Source organism: Cryptotermes secundus, unplaced genomic scaffold (assembly GCF_002891405.2).
Source record: "Cryptotermes secundus unplaced genomic scaffold, Csec_1.0 scaffold333, whole genome shotgun sequence".
NCBI classification, from domain to species: domain Eukaryota; kingdom Metazoa; phylum Arthropoda; class Insecta; order Blattodea; family Kalotermitidae; genus Cryptotermes; species Cryptotermes secundus.
The window spans coordinates 262,739-278,342 of NW_019742965.1; the positions used below are offsets into that span (position 1 = coordinate 262,739).

General features: G+C 37.7%; 1 protein-coding gene across 4 annotated transcripts in view; it reads left to right on the forward strand.

Moving 5' to 3' along the window:
* LOC111873444 (carboxypeptidase D) overlaps positions 1-15,604 on the forward strand; it is a 74,942-nt gene that overhangs the window by 41,418 nt on the left and 17,920 nt on the right. For 2 of the 4 annotated variants that reach the window (XM_023868170.2, XM_023868173.2), the window contains exons 3-9: positions 4,353-4,486; positions 5,726-5,862; positions 9,010-9,197; positions 11,043-11,072; positions 11,952-12,128; positions 14,001-14,119; positions 14,766-14,942. In XM_023868170.2, coding sequence (XP_023723938.1) covers positions 4,353-4,486; positions 5,726-5,862; positions 9,010-9,197; positions 11,043-11,072; positions 11,952-12,128; positions 14,001-14,119; positions 14,766-14,942 — 962 coding nt within the window. Of the gene's footprint in view, positions 1-4,352; positions 4,487-5,725; positions 5,863-9,009; positions 9,198-11,042; positions 11,073-11,945; positions 12,129-14,000; positions 14,120-14,765; positions 14,943-15,604 lie in introns of all 4 variants that reach the window. The other 2 variants (XM_023868171.2, XM_023868172.2) reach the window with 2 other exon arrangements.

Sequence of the window (15,604 nt, forward strand, 5' to 3'; positions counted from 1 at the left end):
TAGAACTATATGAAACACACAAATATACTCTGTGGGTAGTTTCAGTACGTTAAACAGGTGGTACATGTATTTACCATTGGTTTTTAAAGGGTTACACTAACGCTAATTCAACAGGACACAAAGAAGATGCTGCAAGAACAGCCTCCAAAGACAAAGGAACGGGGGTGCAACGTTAGGCTATTCGGGACGAACAGCCTTAAGGAGGGAGCAGTGTGACATGTTGCGCAATGGAGGACAAACCATGTTACTAACTTCAGTAGTTCACAATGGGTTACTGTTGAGGTTGATTCTGCTGTTGAATCTTTGCACCGTGTAGATTTGAATAGTGTAGCTGACGATTCGGAGGTTCATGTTTCCTTCGTCTTCCAGACTCTGAAGCAGTTACAAGCAGAGGGGTCACATGATCTTGTTCAGTCTCACACAAATAAAACGATGCAAGAAATCTGAAATGTTACCATGCACTTGCCTCTCGGTGTAACCAAGTACTCGTTCTGGAAGGGAAATGGTGGATATTTCGACAAGTAGGGGAGACATGAATACGCACTGAATTGCATGAAGACACGAAGGGCCAGACACTCTCAGCCAAAAAGACAACTCAACAGGTTTGCAAGAAGAAGGCGTGCGATCTATTGAGCGCCATAAAGAAATGGAAGAAACTTCCGTGGAAAAGTGGGCTAATGATAGGGTCCGTGAAGTAAAGCCTTCCGTGAGATTTCTGCAAACTAAGCAACTTCTGAGAAGATTTTGGAACGTCATTTTTATGCCATAAAAATGTAAACAAAGTAGAATTCAATCAAACTACTTTTCATGCCACACTAAATGCAACAAATTGTAAATTCATCAAACTACTTGTTATACATTGAAGTGTTAAATGTTTGGGGGGGGGGGTGTCCCGGCCCAACCAACTGCTACAGACGAACCGCCCATGAGCGCTCACCTACTCAAATACTGCCCCTTTTTATGGAAGCCGAAGTTCATAGCTGTGTTCACAAAAGACGCCACTGGAAACTATCCTGAGTCAGTGAATCCAGTACATTCACACTTCTTTCTCCGTAATTAATTTAATGTTACCATTCATCAGTTCTTATGTTTTCGTGCCGTGTCTTTCCTTCAGGCTTTCCAACCAAATAGGCGTGTGCATTTTCATTCCTACATAATTTCTCTAGGCATATGTCATTTACACCACACAGTTATTAATTGTATTACGGTAACGTCTGTATAGCAGCTGGCTCCGGGCTGGAGGAAGAGGAGTCGGAGTTCGAGTCCCAGTGGGGAAAGAATTTCCATTTCTCCACGGCGTAAAGACCGGCTCTGGGGTTCGCCCAACCTCCTATACAATGGATACCGGGTGGTCTTCCCTCGGGGGTAAAGCGGCCGGGGTATGAAGCTGACCACTCACCTCCAACTAGTGCAGAGGTCAAGAAAATGTGGATTTATACAACCACTCCCAATACGTCTTCATGGCGTAGTGCTTAATTTGTTAATCACAGGGTCAACTTTACCTTTTTTATTTTTTACAACTTCAGTTAGAATTGAGGAGTTCAAAATCAGTACAGTTCACTCTTACATAATTCACATCAACGGGTGGTTTTATATGTTGGGATCACGGGTCTAGCATCTTGGTAATAACAATAACACGAGATGGTCGTAATTTTAAATAGAATTCGGACGTTAAATTCTAATTATATATCTGAATTGGATTTATCCGGCTATTGTATCTTACGTCTGTGAATGCCGTTCCCCGAATGACTCTTCCGGAAGTGACTTCTCGTCTGTTACTGGCGAATGACTGATTTCACGTGTTGGAATGATTCGCGTCATCTAACTACAAAACATTAAGTAATATTGGCGTGGGGTATTGGCCAGAGTTTGGATCGAATTCGGAACTCCTGGTTAGCTAATCGTCCCCATATCATTCTGCCTTGGACGATTAACCGTCCGTGAAGAATGGAATATCCTAATCCCTTTTGATAACCCGAAGAAAACCAGGATATGGCAACACCGTGCTACTCGGCATCCGGAAAGGGTTCCACCTGAAATCTACATGATCTACCACAACTTCCTGAGTGACCGGTAGCGGAAGTGAGGACGCCAGAGGCGCCTGTCCAACGACATCTGCCTTCGCTCCACCTCCCATTTAAACAGATGCTGAATATAACACGTAAAAATACCGCGTTGATTTAATGCATCACCTCAGAGTGGCGTGTCCGGGAAATGAAACCGGACTGGGCTACTATACAGTACGTAACTTCGCCGGAATTATTGTTTCATCTTTCGCAAGTTACATAAAGACACTTTTTTCAGTCTGGAGGCCGTACAGAGTTGGATGGTTGAAATGATCTGTTGGAAGGGGATGTTGAAGGAAGCAGTCATAGCCCAGTCAAGGTATATTATCCCGATATTTGCCTGGAGAGGTTGAGGAAAACCAAAAAAGCCGCCACTCAGAAAGCAGGTGATCATAATCAGATGAGTAACATATTATCACGCATAAGGGGTTAGCATGACGAACAATTGTGGGTTAGAAATTTGGTGATTGGATTTATTGGATACTTACAAGCCGTAAGTACAAGTAATTAAAACACTCTAGAGGTTATTGTAACTATAACACATAAAATAAAGTCTTCAAATCAAACGTTAAGCATTCGCGGGATGATTTCTAATTCTTCTTCAACAGTTCTCTTAAAACTTCTCCAGTTCTCCTGACGCTGGCAGCTCAAAGTTCCCATTCGCTCTAAAGTTACTGAGTCTGAGTCTTATGTCACGGCCGACGGTCAGTCGGCCAGTCTGTCTTGGAATAAAGCACCAATCTGGGACTTATGATAAGATTTTTATTACTGTCAGACAGGTTCCGATTTGTTGATATGGGGCACTCTCTCTGACGAGAGGACGGGTCTGTCCTTTACAATTGCTGCCGGTCCTCGCCAGCGCAGTCATTCTCGGGTCTGAATCCCGTGGGACTCGCAACATATTTTACTGTGTTTGATTCGAGACTTCCCTTTTCGTCGCCTCCTACGACTCGCAGGTCACGGTGGAGGTATTAGACCCTGTCTCCACACGGGATACTCTAATCCTAAGTCAAATTCACAGCCACACTGCGACTGACGGTCAGTCAGTCAGTAAGTCTTGGTGTCGAGCATCATCTGAGGCTCATGACCAGATATTTATTACTATTTAACAGTTACGGTCTTTGTTTTTTTAAGGGCGCCCTCTCCGATGGGAGAACGGGTCTCTCTTTTGTATATGTTACTGGCCCTTGGCAGCGCAGTCTTTTTCGGGTCGCTGTCCCTTGGTACTCGCGACCATATTTTACTGTCGCAGATTTGAGACTTCCCTTTTCGTCGCCTCCTACGACTCGCAGGGTCACGGTGGAGGTATTCGACCCCGCCTCCAAACGGGTTTGTCACTCTAATCTTACAGCTCATAGCTTTTGTTATATAGCCGAGGAATGGAACACATAGAAAACCTCTTCTATTATTGTTGTGTTACCACGAAATTGCCTAGCAACCAGTCTCAACGCATAAACTTATAGCAATGGACTCCCTATTGTTGTTACGCGCTTGGGGAAAGGTGTTTATCAGCTGTTGCATAGAAAGGGCAATTTTATTGTTGTCTGTGTATTCCTAATGTTATATTTTAGCGTCCTGTTGCACTGATTATTATTATTATGCCGAAACATGTAGTGCGAGGGAGAGAAGGAGATAAATGAGTGTATGCACTGCAAGACGTTTTAAATAAATCATGGTCTGTGTATTCGTTGCAGCGAGAATGTGCTTAGCGACCCGTCACCTAGCAACGGATCATATTCTGTCACAATATTTTCTATTTTGGCGGGCTACCCATCGGACTGAGAAATCATCATTTTGGAGGACCAGAGCTTTTGAAATAGAGGTGTTTGTCCCATGGAGAAGATGTTTTCATCGCAGCCACTGAACCCTCTGTAACCGGCAGTTTATTCTTAGCTTCACTATCCAGTTCTTGTTAGTCAGTGAACATAGCTGTCTAATTCAATATGGTTACTGGGCCCTTCTATCATGACCTGTGCGATATCTGTTGGTATGTGTTTTGATAGAATTCTTCCATCTCCTCCTCTGTCGTCAAATTGGTTCCCAACAGAAGCCTTTACTAGTATAAGTTTGTTTCCACCATCCAAGCTTCATGTCTAGTCATCATGACCTCCATAATTTGACTACCCAGTTTAATCCTACAAACATGGAGTTCCTGTCTTGAGTTCAGATACATATTAGTCTCAGAACTGAGGTTTATATCTTTTCTTCAAGGAATAACTACACAAAACAGCTAGTAAAATAATAAAAGCTTTATTTTAAATTTAATTTCTTAAATTTTCATTTTAGGTCGAGACCTCTGGGTTATGGTAGTATCAGCATCTCCATATGAACACATGATTGGAAAGCCAGATGTGAAATATGTTGCCAACATGCATGGAAATGAAGCTGTCGGCAGGGAGTTGATGCTCCATCTCATTCACGTAAGTTTCTACTAGTTGTGAACATGTGAGAATGGCAGCTTGAATTATCATAGTAATTAATAAAGTGTGGAGGCACACGGTAGCGTAGTTGGTTGAGCCCTATGCTACAAGCTGGAAGGTCGCGGGTTCGAGTCCTGATGAAGTGTATTTTTTTTTTCAATTTACTTCATTCTTCCAGCCTCACTGTGGCCCTGGGGGCGACTCAGCCTCTAACAGAAATGAGTACCAAGAATCTTCCAGAGGGATGAAGGACAGCTGGCTTGTAAGGCTGAGAACCCTACTGCCATCTGTGAGATGATTGTCTAGAGAAAATCTGGGAGCCTCGACATCTCACAACCCTACAGGCCTTCAAGGCCTGTTGCAGGGATAGCTTTACATTTTTTAACTTTTATTAATAAAGTGTAGGGCATATGAGCCTAGGGTGGGAATGTGAATAGGTTCAACATCATTATATTCAGCTTGTGCAACATGTTCTCACTTGATGGACCAACTTCATATCTGTTGAAATATTCATCATGCAGATTAGGACTTACAAACTTAACTTAATAGCAGTAAGAATATAGTATAAACTCTCTTAACAAATGTAAATTAATAAATGTGTGAGACAATGTTGCAGTTTGTGATTATTATTACTCATCACATATATAAAATAAAGAATGCAGAAATGGAGATAATCAACATGTAAACATCTCAGTTAGCAAAATGTGAAAATGACCTATAAGTCTCAGTAAAATATTTTTAATAAAACAGCTATTGAATTTTCCATGGAAAAAAAAAATACCTGGACAAAAGTTAAAATTTTGACCTCTAGAGGAATATAACTAATTAGAAATGAGATTATGGATAGCATAATGGAACAAATTAATACTTCTAATTATTTGAGGCATAATATAACATACGAAAGAGAGAACAGATTTGGACACAAAAACTGTACACTTTGTCAAAGAACTAGGAATTGTAAATAACAATCTCAGATGATTACTTCTTCCGAGGTATACAAGAATACAAATCGGTAAGATAGTCACAAGGCTAAAATTATCTTATAGTAATGAATCATGTTCAATAAGAAGAGCTAATGGGGGAGGACTGAAATCAGCAGAATGCATCTCATAATGGATACCGCAGGATTCTCCCTTTCAGACCATATGAGTAGCTTAGTGGGAAGGCAGGATAAGTTTTACAATCTTACCTAAATGTATATAATAAACAATACCATAATTACATTGTAATTAATTTCAGTACTTAGTGACAAGCTATAACAGTGACAGCTATATCAAATGGCTACTGGACAACACTAGAATCCACATTCTTCCTTCAATGAATCCAGATGGCTTTGAAGTGGCCAGAGAAGGACAGTGTGATGGTGGTCAGGGCAGGTATGCAAACTCAGTTCAATTTGTAATGAAATTGGCAAATATGAAGAGAATAGCAGCCATGTGTGCTTCATGTTAGCCCAAATGGAGAACTAGGGTGGGACAAATGGAGCAGGATGCACATATGAAAAGGGAGTGCATGTCAGGAATTGTCAGCAAATTTAAATAAAGATCGCCACTGGCTGTTGTAAGTATAAAACTACTAGAATTGCAAATAAAACAAGATAGTTAATTTTGTATACAAGTATCTGTGATGGAAATTTGTTAATACCAATCTTTTTGTTCTTCAATCTACATACTGGACAATAGAGGCACTCATCTTTAAACTTGCACCAGAAGCAAAGGTGTTTATTACTACATATTATCATTGTATTGTCCATTAGCCATTTCTAGAAAAAATGCTGACTGTCAGCATTTGGATTATCTGTGTAATCTACTAAGCAGATTAATATAAATCTGACAATCAGAAGTTGTATTCAGAGATGTTACTGACTATTTTACTTCATTATCTTAATTGTATTTCTTTTCACAAAATCTATGAAAAGTACAATGTACCCTGAAATAGGTCCCAGCTTCTTCTTCCAGATCCTTACTTATGAAACATTCATGACCATTTCTCCATCTCATTTTATGCTACCTAACTTCTACAGTTGAAACAATTATGTTAGCCAATCAGTCCACGTAATTTATCCCTACTAGGGGCTAGGCAGTACTGTAGTTGAGCCAGGGCAGTTTTGGACAGTCCCCTGGTGGTTTTTTAAGTGCCAGGGTATCTCTCTTGCACTTATTTTAGAAAATGATGACAAATAGAAATACATAATGGCTTATTTGCTTTCCAGCCTGTCTATTTGATGCCTCTTTAAGTATGTGTGTTTCAATAAATTCTCTGTTTAAGAGCACAAAGCTGCCATTATTCAACAGAAAGATGGGCCTTATGTCATAATTCATGCCCATTTTCTTTTACCTAGAACTGTGTGCCACATTACCCTGGGGCTTTTAGTTCAGGACTACATCCCTGGGTGTAGGTATTGTGGTGCAAGGGGGCTCAACTACACTTCAGTTCCAAGCCTCAGAGTGCATTCTTCTGCCTTCTGGCATCCCACATTTTTAATTGGAGATGTTATTGTCTTTGTCAATATATCGTCAATAATCACAGTCTTAAAGATGAAGTTGAGAGAGAGAGAGAGAGAAACTATTGTAAGGAATTGACTGAAAAAGAAATCCAAAATGGTTTTTCAAGTTCATAATGGACACATGATCACCTCTGGCATCTTTTTAGGGTTTGAATTTTGTGGGATGATAGTTAAGGTGTGATGAAGTAGGGGACAGATCTCTATGTTGCACTTAGGCTATGCTATGCTAATGACTGCTGCCTATCTAATGCACTTGTTTTATCAGTAAAGCTTTGGCACAAACCAGCAACAACATCTGCCTAACTATATTTGCAATTAGTACTGCTTAAATCTATATCACGTTATGTCTGACAGCCTTTTGATGCTCATATGATGACTGCCATGCTGGATATACAGTTTAATGTACAATATATCGTATTTGTACTATTTCCCCCCCCCCATATTCAACAACCAAATATCTCAGTGTAATGGTCAGCACTTCTTCATACTTGGGAAGGCCAAATTTCAAATTTCCACTAAGACAATGGATACCCAGACAGATATTTTCTGGTTTTCTAGTCATATGAAGATAATGACAAATAAAAATTTAAGCCTGTCATTTCCATTTATTTCAAAATCCTTGTTAATTTATTACTCATAGTAATTTTGCTCTATAACATAATAAAGTTGAAAATGTCATTAACTAAAACAATGAAAGTCACATTCAACAAGTTTTGACTTTGTCATAGGTGAGAATTGAGATTATCAAACAAAAAAATCCATACTGGACCCATCTGGGTTTTAAACTGAGGTCTCTGGTACAGAAGGCAAGAATTTTACTCTTATTAGAACTGAATCCCCATACTGAAATAGTTTTAACCTATGCATCACATGTTTTGGATTTATGATGAGAATGCATATGCTTAGCTACATCTGTTTTTATGGGTGGAGGTAAAATGCTGTAGAATTTCGTTCCTTACATTTTTATCACCATCAATAACAACAGTAGAAATTGTAAGCTTTTGAGCTTGCCAACACATTCAGACCAGAAATACTCAGACTATGTTCAAAGGAACCCCAGAATTCTATGAGAATTCCTACAGAATGATTCCACAGTTATCATTGTGATTAGCAACTATAAAAGAAATTCTCCTCCTTTTTCTTTTATCATAATAGATCAGAAAACTTAGTGCTTATCAACTTCAAAAATTCTCTTTAATCTACATCCTTAGTATTTCTATTCATCATGCATGTGTTTACAACAACATGCTATTTTCAGCCAACTGTCTTATCCCATTCCATTTGCATCACCTTCCTATCATTTCTGAACCCATGAATTTATTCAAATATGTTCTCAAGCTGAAATTTCTCACATATTTCAGTTACTTTCTTGTGTACTGGCAGAAGAACTTGTTCTACAGCAGGGATAGGGTTGCTGATATGTACACAAGCAAATGGACAAAAAAAGGCTTTTCAAGAAATAAACATCACACTATTGATCTCAAAATACAATTTAAATTTATCCAGAAGAAAATGTTCATATTATGAAGTGTACTAATGGAGAGGACAGTGGACAAATCACATAAAAGGGAAATGTTTCTCATCAAATTACTTAAGCACAGAGATCAATATAAATTAAGTTATACTCATGTAATTCATTAAAATGTATTTTTGTCACAATATATAAGGACAAAGACCAGAATAATTTAATGCATACTTATGTAATTAAAAAAAGAATGAGAATAAGGACTGAAACCACACCCAAAAACTCTAACTCAAAACTTGCACATTGTTTTAATAGTTGTGGTTGTCATACATGATGGTAAGAGCAGGGAATAAATTTCATAACATCTTTGAGTATTCTCTATTAGGTCTGTGTTATGAAACAAACTTAATTAGTGGTAACTATGATATTTTAAGAACATTCTAAGTCAAAACAAAATATTTCCAATTCAAATAATGTAGTACATAGAAATGTTGCCACTGACAATAATGTCTGCTTCACAAGCATATTCTTAAGTTTGTATTTTAATTACAGATACAATGCACGGGGGTTTGACTTGAACCGGAACTTTCCAGATTACTTCAAACAAAATAATAAACGTGGTCAGCCAGAGACAGATGCAGTCAAAGAATGGATTTCTAAGATCCAGTTTGTCCTATCTGGAGGACTACATGGTGGTGCACTGGTTGCCAGTTATCCTTTTGATAACACACCTAACTCCAGTAAGTATCATAGTATAAGTTGTAGATATTTTAGTATACAAAACAATTACTGTATGACAGAGTAAAACTGTCATGAGAAGGCAAAACTCTGTGTTTGACTGCTTGGATCAGTATAACAACAAGAAAAAGAGCAGTCACAAATTTCAAGCACAGTTGTGAGACTGAACTTACATTTTTTGGTGGGGCAGGGGAGGGGAATAAGCTTTGGAATGACTAACAGTCCAATGTAAACAAGCTTTATATAAACAATTCAACGTTTGTATAATCTTATGTATCTGGGGTCTTTGGGGCCACTTTTAGAGGCTCAACAATAAAAAGAACTTGCTTTACAATTGCTGTAGATCTTAATAATCATAAGTTGTACAGTCATAAATAATGAAATGGGCTAAACTTCTTAATGTGTAAATGTTATTATTAAAAATGTTCATTATTGTATGTTGTATCCTCTGATGGATAAGTTTTTCCTGTTGTTGCTCATTAAATGTCTGGTTGTCCTGTTGGATATGTGTAGTGTCAGTGTGTTGAACTGAAGGTTATTGAGGTGATGTCATGTTAAAATAAAACACTGAACTTATATTTTTACTTTGCACCTTATACATGATATCATTTTGATCTCTAATGTATTGCAGCATTATAATGCAAAACTACTGCATAACATTACTGTAAGCCACTTTTACTGAACAATATCATTTTGTACAGTCAGTTCAGCAGCAGTGTAATTACAAAGTGATGGACAGAACTTCCAAAAATCTGGAACCAGAATTCCATTCAAACTGAATATTTGTTCTGGGGCTTTACAGCCATTTGCCAAGTATAATATACAGTTTACCTATAAAAAGAAAACATAGATAGCTAAAAATTTAACAATTATGGGAAGGGGGAGTGGTTTATTCTCAGAAGTTTGGAATTCTCTTCCAGTACTACCATATTCAGACTTACAAGAGGGGAACAAGGGGGAAATTATTTAGAGTAAAATCTCACTAACTCGAACTAACAGATGAAGGTGCAATTCAAATTCATGAAAAGTTTGAATTATGGAACAAATATTTAGTAATATTTTGTAATGACCCCCTCCCCCACTTCATACAATCAGCTACAGCAGAGCTTTGGAGGCTGTCACATTCCACTGCCACATCCTCATTCATCTGATTATTTAATAGACTGCCAAAGACCATTCAAGGTCCGAGAAAGTATAGAATCAGTTTTAAAAATAATTTACTTTCATATCTGATGAATAACTAATTTTACACAGTTGATGAATTTTTTGAGCATATGTGTACAGTAAATACTTAGTTACAGTGTTTGTTTAGCTTTGTATTGTCTCTCTGCTTTGTTTGTTTGTGTTATGCTTGTGACCAGTTTTATGTCCATTGTATTTTAGACTAGTGAAATGTGAAATATATGTATGTATGTATGTATTCAGAATTAAGTTTTAATTACAGATTTCAAACAGAGTTATACTTAGAGGAGGGTTTAAAGAATACCACTTCCGCTAAAATGTTACAGTCAACATGAGAGGAAGATTTTTTTCTTTAAAAAAATTTTGTTTGAAAAGGAGAATGTGATAATGAAGGGACTAATATTTATTTCAGCACCATAGGTTCTCTATGTAATTAAACATAGTTTTTACTAATTTATTATTTATAAACACCTATGAAATTAAATCCTAGAATTGATGTTTGTTACATAGGAACTGTAAAAATATGGAAACTTAAACACTCTTCTCTACAGAAAATCCAATTTTCTTTCAAAAATATTCAAATAATTGTTTCAAAATTTAAGGAATTCCGTATCAGATAAAAGTCTTATAAGAAATTTGTGACTTTTATTCTTGCTGCTAAATAGGAATGTGCAAATCATCTCCACTTTGCGCAGGTAAGGTAAAAATATTAAACATTGTTTAATAATTGTTGCTTTCATTAATACTGCTGGGGCATATTATACCATAGTTGATTCAGGTACTATGCTAAAAGCCGGAAGGTCGAGGGTTCAAGTCCCAATGATGTCACTGGATTTTTTCAATTTACCTAATCCTTCCAGCTGTACTATGGCCCTAGGGTTGACTCAGCCTATAACAGGAATGAGTACCAGGAATTTTCCTAGGGGGTAAAGGGCAGCAGATGTGTAAGGCTGACAGCCTCACTGCCATCTTCAAGCCGATTTTCTAGATAATGTGGGACCATCAACGTCTGACAACCCTATGGGCCTTCACGGCCTGTTAACAGGGATAGCTTTACCTTACCTTACCTTGATACTGCTTCTACAATTATTTTAATTTTGAAAATGTATAGCACCCTTAAAGTAAGCCAACTGGGAAAACTGGTCTCAAATTTCATTAATCTGGACTGTAAAATGCTATATCTAACTTGATATTGTTTTGGTCTAAAAGTGAGTTCCCTACAGTCAGGGCAATGTCTGTAATGAGGCAGAGAGTGAACCACATCATGCTAGTCAAATGTTTAGTATGAAAAATTAGGCCTGTAGCTAAATGCTGGCATAAGTCATTCTACTAAAACATTTCATGTAACTAAAGGGAATTTTGTGAGACACGTTTGTGCAGATTTTTGAGTTGCCGATATTAATACAAATATAAACAACAACAATTTTAGCTATTCCAGAAAATATATAAGTATATACACCTATAAACGGTCATCACACAAAAATATTTCAAATATAGAATTGCAGGGCATTATCTTCAAAGGTAAGTGTGAACAGTAAATGACAATTTGTTTTTCTTTGTGTCTATGGGCCCAGTATTCCACAGTTATGCATCAACACCTTCGCTGACTCCAGATGATGATGTGTTTAAACACCTGGCACTCACTTACTCCAATAATCATCCTGTTATGAGTCATGGAAAAGCGTGCAAAGCTGGCACACCTTCCTTCAATCAGGGCATTACAAATGGAGCAGCATGGTACCCCCTCACAGGTAAGATCTGTATGCACCCAGCAAGTGAAGAATTTAACGTTTCAGTGTGAAATGGCATCCACTGTGGTCCCAAGAGAGGGGCATGTTACATACTGCATATGCTCACTGAAGCCTTTGCTTTAGGGCCTGTGTATGTGTTAGTTTATATAATGAAGCTGCTTCATCTGCATAAATTATACAGCATTGAATGATAAGATAACTATAAATGATGAACTGGGAAGGACATTGGAGTGATCACAGCCAATTTTGAGATACTACTCAAAATCTGACTTTGTAGGAGGCAAGAACATCTCAATAAGCTAGCATGTTTCCAGGTCAAAAATTGAACTTTTTTCTTCTACATATTAAACAGAAACATTAAGCACTTAACTGAGATGTTTGGTCTAAGTTTTAGCTTGTGTCCCTTATTTCAGAGAGAAATATATGTAGATGGTCACAGCTGAATTGTGTATTCCTTTCTGTCAATCCTAGGAGAATATTTCCAACTTACAATATTAAGATTAATCCACAGAAAAATGAAAAGATGTAAATTGCAGAGAATTAACCTTTACTTGACACCTAACCAGCTAGCTCCATGATATGCAATCCTATAAAAAAGGAAGGTAGAATTGTCCCTATCCTTAATTAATCACCATGCCATGGAGATATGAGTGAGTGGAAGTATAGTTCCATGCATTCTCAACCTCGGCCCATGATGGAGGTGAGTGGTCATTTTCATGAATCAGGTACTTTAGCCTTAGAAAAAGCGTTCCCAGTACCCATCACATAGGAAGTTTGTTTTGAACCCAGAGCTGGTCTGGACAATGTGAGCAGAAGAAAGATCTCTTGGTCATTCTGGCATAATGAACCCCAATTTCTAAATCGTCCAGTCTGTAACCTAGTCACTATACTGACTGATCTAACCTACCTAATAATACCTTTTCTGACATATAAATTAAATCACAACTGTATCTGTGACACAAACTGCATGATATGACTTAAAGAAAAATGTTTTGTTTCATCTAGATCTTTTGAATACTCATTAATGAATAATGTCATAAATCAATGACTCTCTGTTATAGTTAATTTCCATTCCCCACAATCAAATTTAAGAGTCTAAAAATACTAAAATCCAAAAATGACATAAAATTCTTAAGTTAACAAGAACTTTTGTGACTCTGTAATCATAGCACATATTATATTCTACAATTTTCTGCATTGTTCTGCTTAAAAACAATCAAATCATTAAAATTACTGACTTTTTGGACATTATCCATCATCCTGCTGTTTTATTTAAAACATTTTAGAGACAGGATTCTGCTTCCATCCTCAGGTAAAAGGCCTACTCACTTGGGCTGAACCTGTACACTTTTTTTTTAATGTTAGTGGTGTGGAACTAAGTCCCTTGTACTGCGGCCATTTCTGCCCTATTGTACCAGCCCCAGATGATAGGTGAGTGTGATTGTGGAGCAATTGATGGAATGAAGATTGGCAGGGGAAACCGTAGTACTTGGAGATAACCTGCCCCAGCGCCACTTTGTCCACCACAAATCCCACTTGACCAGATCCGGGATCGAACCCAGGCTGCCGCGGTGGGAAGCCAGCAACTAACCGCTTGAGCTATGGCGCGGTCCTTGTAGAGATGGTTTCTATCTCCAGAAACAGAGGCGCCAAGTTTTATCACCAAGATTACTGAACAGATTGTATACTTAACAAAAAATAAAGAAAGAAAATTAATCTGAGACTCTATAACTGTGTCTGAAATAAATAAATATTATGTGTAATTAAGTATCATTATAGTGCAGAGAATCCATCTGAAAAATATTAATATTCCAAACTGAAGCATAACTTTATATTCTTGTTCTTAACCATGACTACTATTAACCCAATTAGGTGGAATGCAAGACTTCAACTATGTATGGTATGGCTGCATGGAAATAACGCTTGAGCTTTCATGCTGCAAATATCCTCCTGCATCAGAGCTTCCCAAGTTCTGGGAAGAAAATAGAATGGTAAGTTCTTACAGTTTTATTTTCTATGCAGACTTACTAATAACTGCATCACAAATAACAGTAATCAGGACACTGTTTGATCACTAGTAAAAGCGTAATTTCTTATTCAGTAAGTTGGTTGGGGTGCTACTGGATTTGAAACAGCAAATTATAATCAGAAACACAAGACCCAACACCGGACTTCAAGAAGGCAGATTTTTACTCCTGAAAAACAACAGCATGCACACAAACATTTTAAATCGCTCTTACTCATGTCAGTTATCAGTAATTATTTGGGCCATGCAGTAGCTCAGACAGTTAGTTTCTGGCTTCCAATTTTGGCTGCCCAAGTTCAATTCAAGGTCAGATCATGTAGGATTTATGGTGTACAAAATGGCACTGGGTTGTGTTTTCTGTGAGTACTTTGGCTTTATCTGTCAATATTTATTCCACCAAATGTTCCATATTCATTAATCACCATATCATCGAAATCCAGATACTGACAGCATCGTTAAATAATCAAATTAAAAAGATTCTTAAAAAAACAAGAGGTAATTCTTCCTTACATTTGTCAAGTGTACAATTAATGAGTCTTACAAAAATCGTGGCATTGTTGTAATTATAAAAATCACGCAGTGTTTTCAATATCTGCTTTCTTAAATTTCAGTCACTTGTTAAATTCCTGGCAGAAGCGCACAGAGGTGTCCATGGATTTGTAATGGATGAGAATGGCAATCCAGTAGAAAAAGCATCACTCAAAGTCAAATCACGTGATGTTGGGTTTCAAACAACCAAGTATGGAGAATTTTGGAGGATTTTGTTGCCTGGGATCTATAAATTAGAGGTAAATAGCTTTATTCTCATGTTTTCCAAACATCAGCAATGAGGCTACAGGGAACAAACCTTATTCCAGACCCTCTGATGCCATGTCTCCCTAGAATCTTAAAGAAACATTCAGCGTGCCTTAAGTCATGGCAAAATTATTATTTGTACAATTAAAAACTTCCCACTCCTCTTCTACACACTAGGCAATAAACAAGTAAATACAATAATTCTAACTGCACAGCGCAGTGTTTTCTTGAGAAAAATTAGAGCTATCTGTTGATGAAAGCTTCAAACTGTTACATCAGAATATATCCATAAAATATTTCAGAATCTGCTACCCCATGTGGAGGCTGGTTCAAATGCCTCCACTGTAGCCCTGCGATAGCAGGATGTGATGAAAGGGGAAGTCTCAAATCTGAGACAGTAAAATATGGTCAAGGTCCCATGGGACTTGGACCTGAAAATGACTGCAGTGGCATGGGCATGTAAATGACAGACCTGTCCTCTCATTTGAGAGGGCGCCCCACATCAACAAACCTGCAACTGACAGTAATAAAAATCTGGTCATAAGCCCCAGATGGGTGCTTTATTCCAAGAAACACAAGTCGACTGACCGTCAGTCATAACATAAGACTCTGACTCAGAAACTGCTGATATAGTATGTATGCATCCAATATTTGC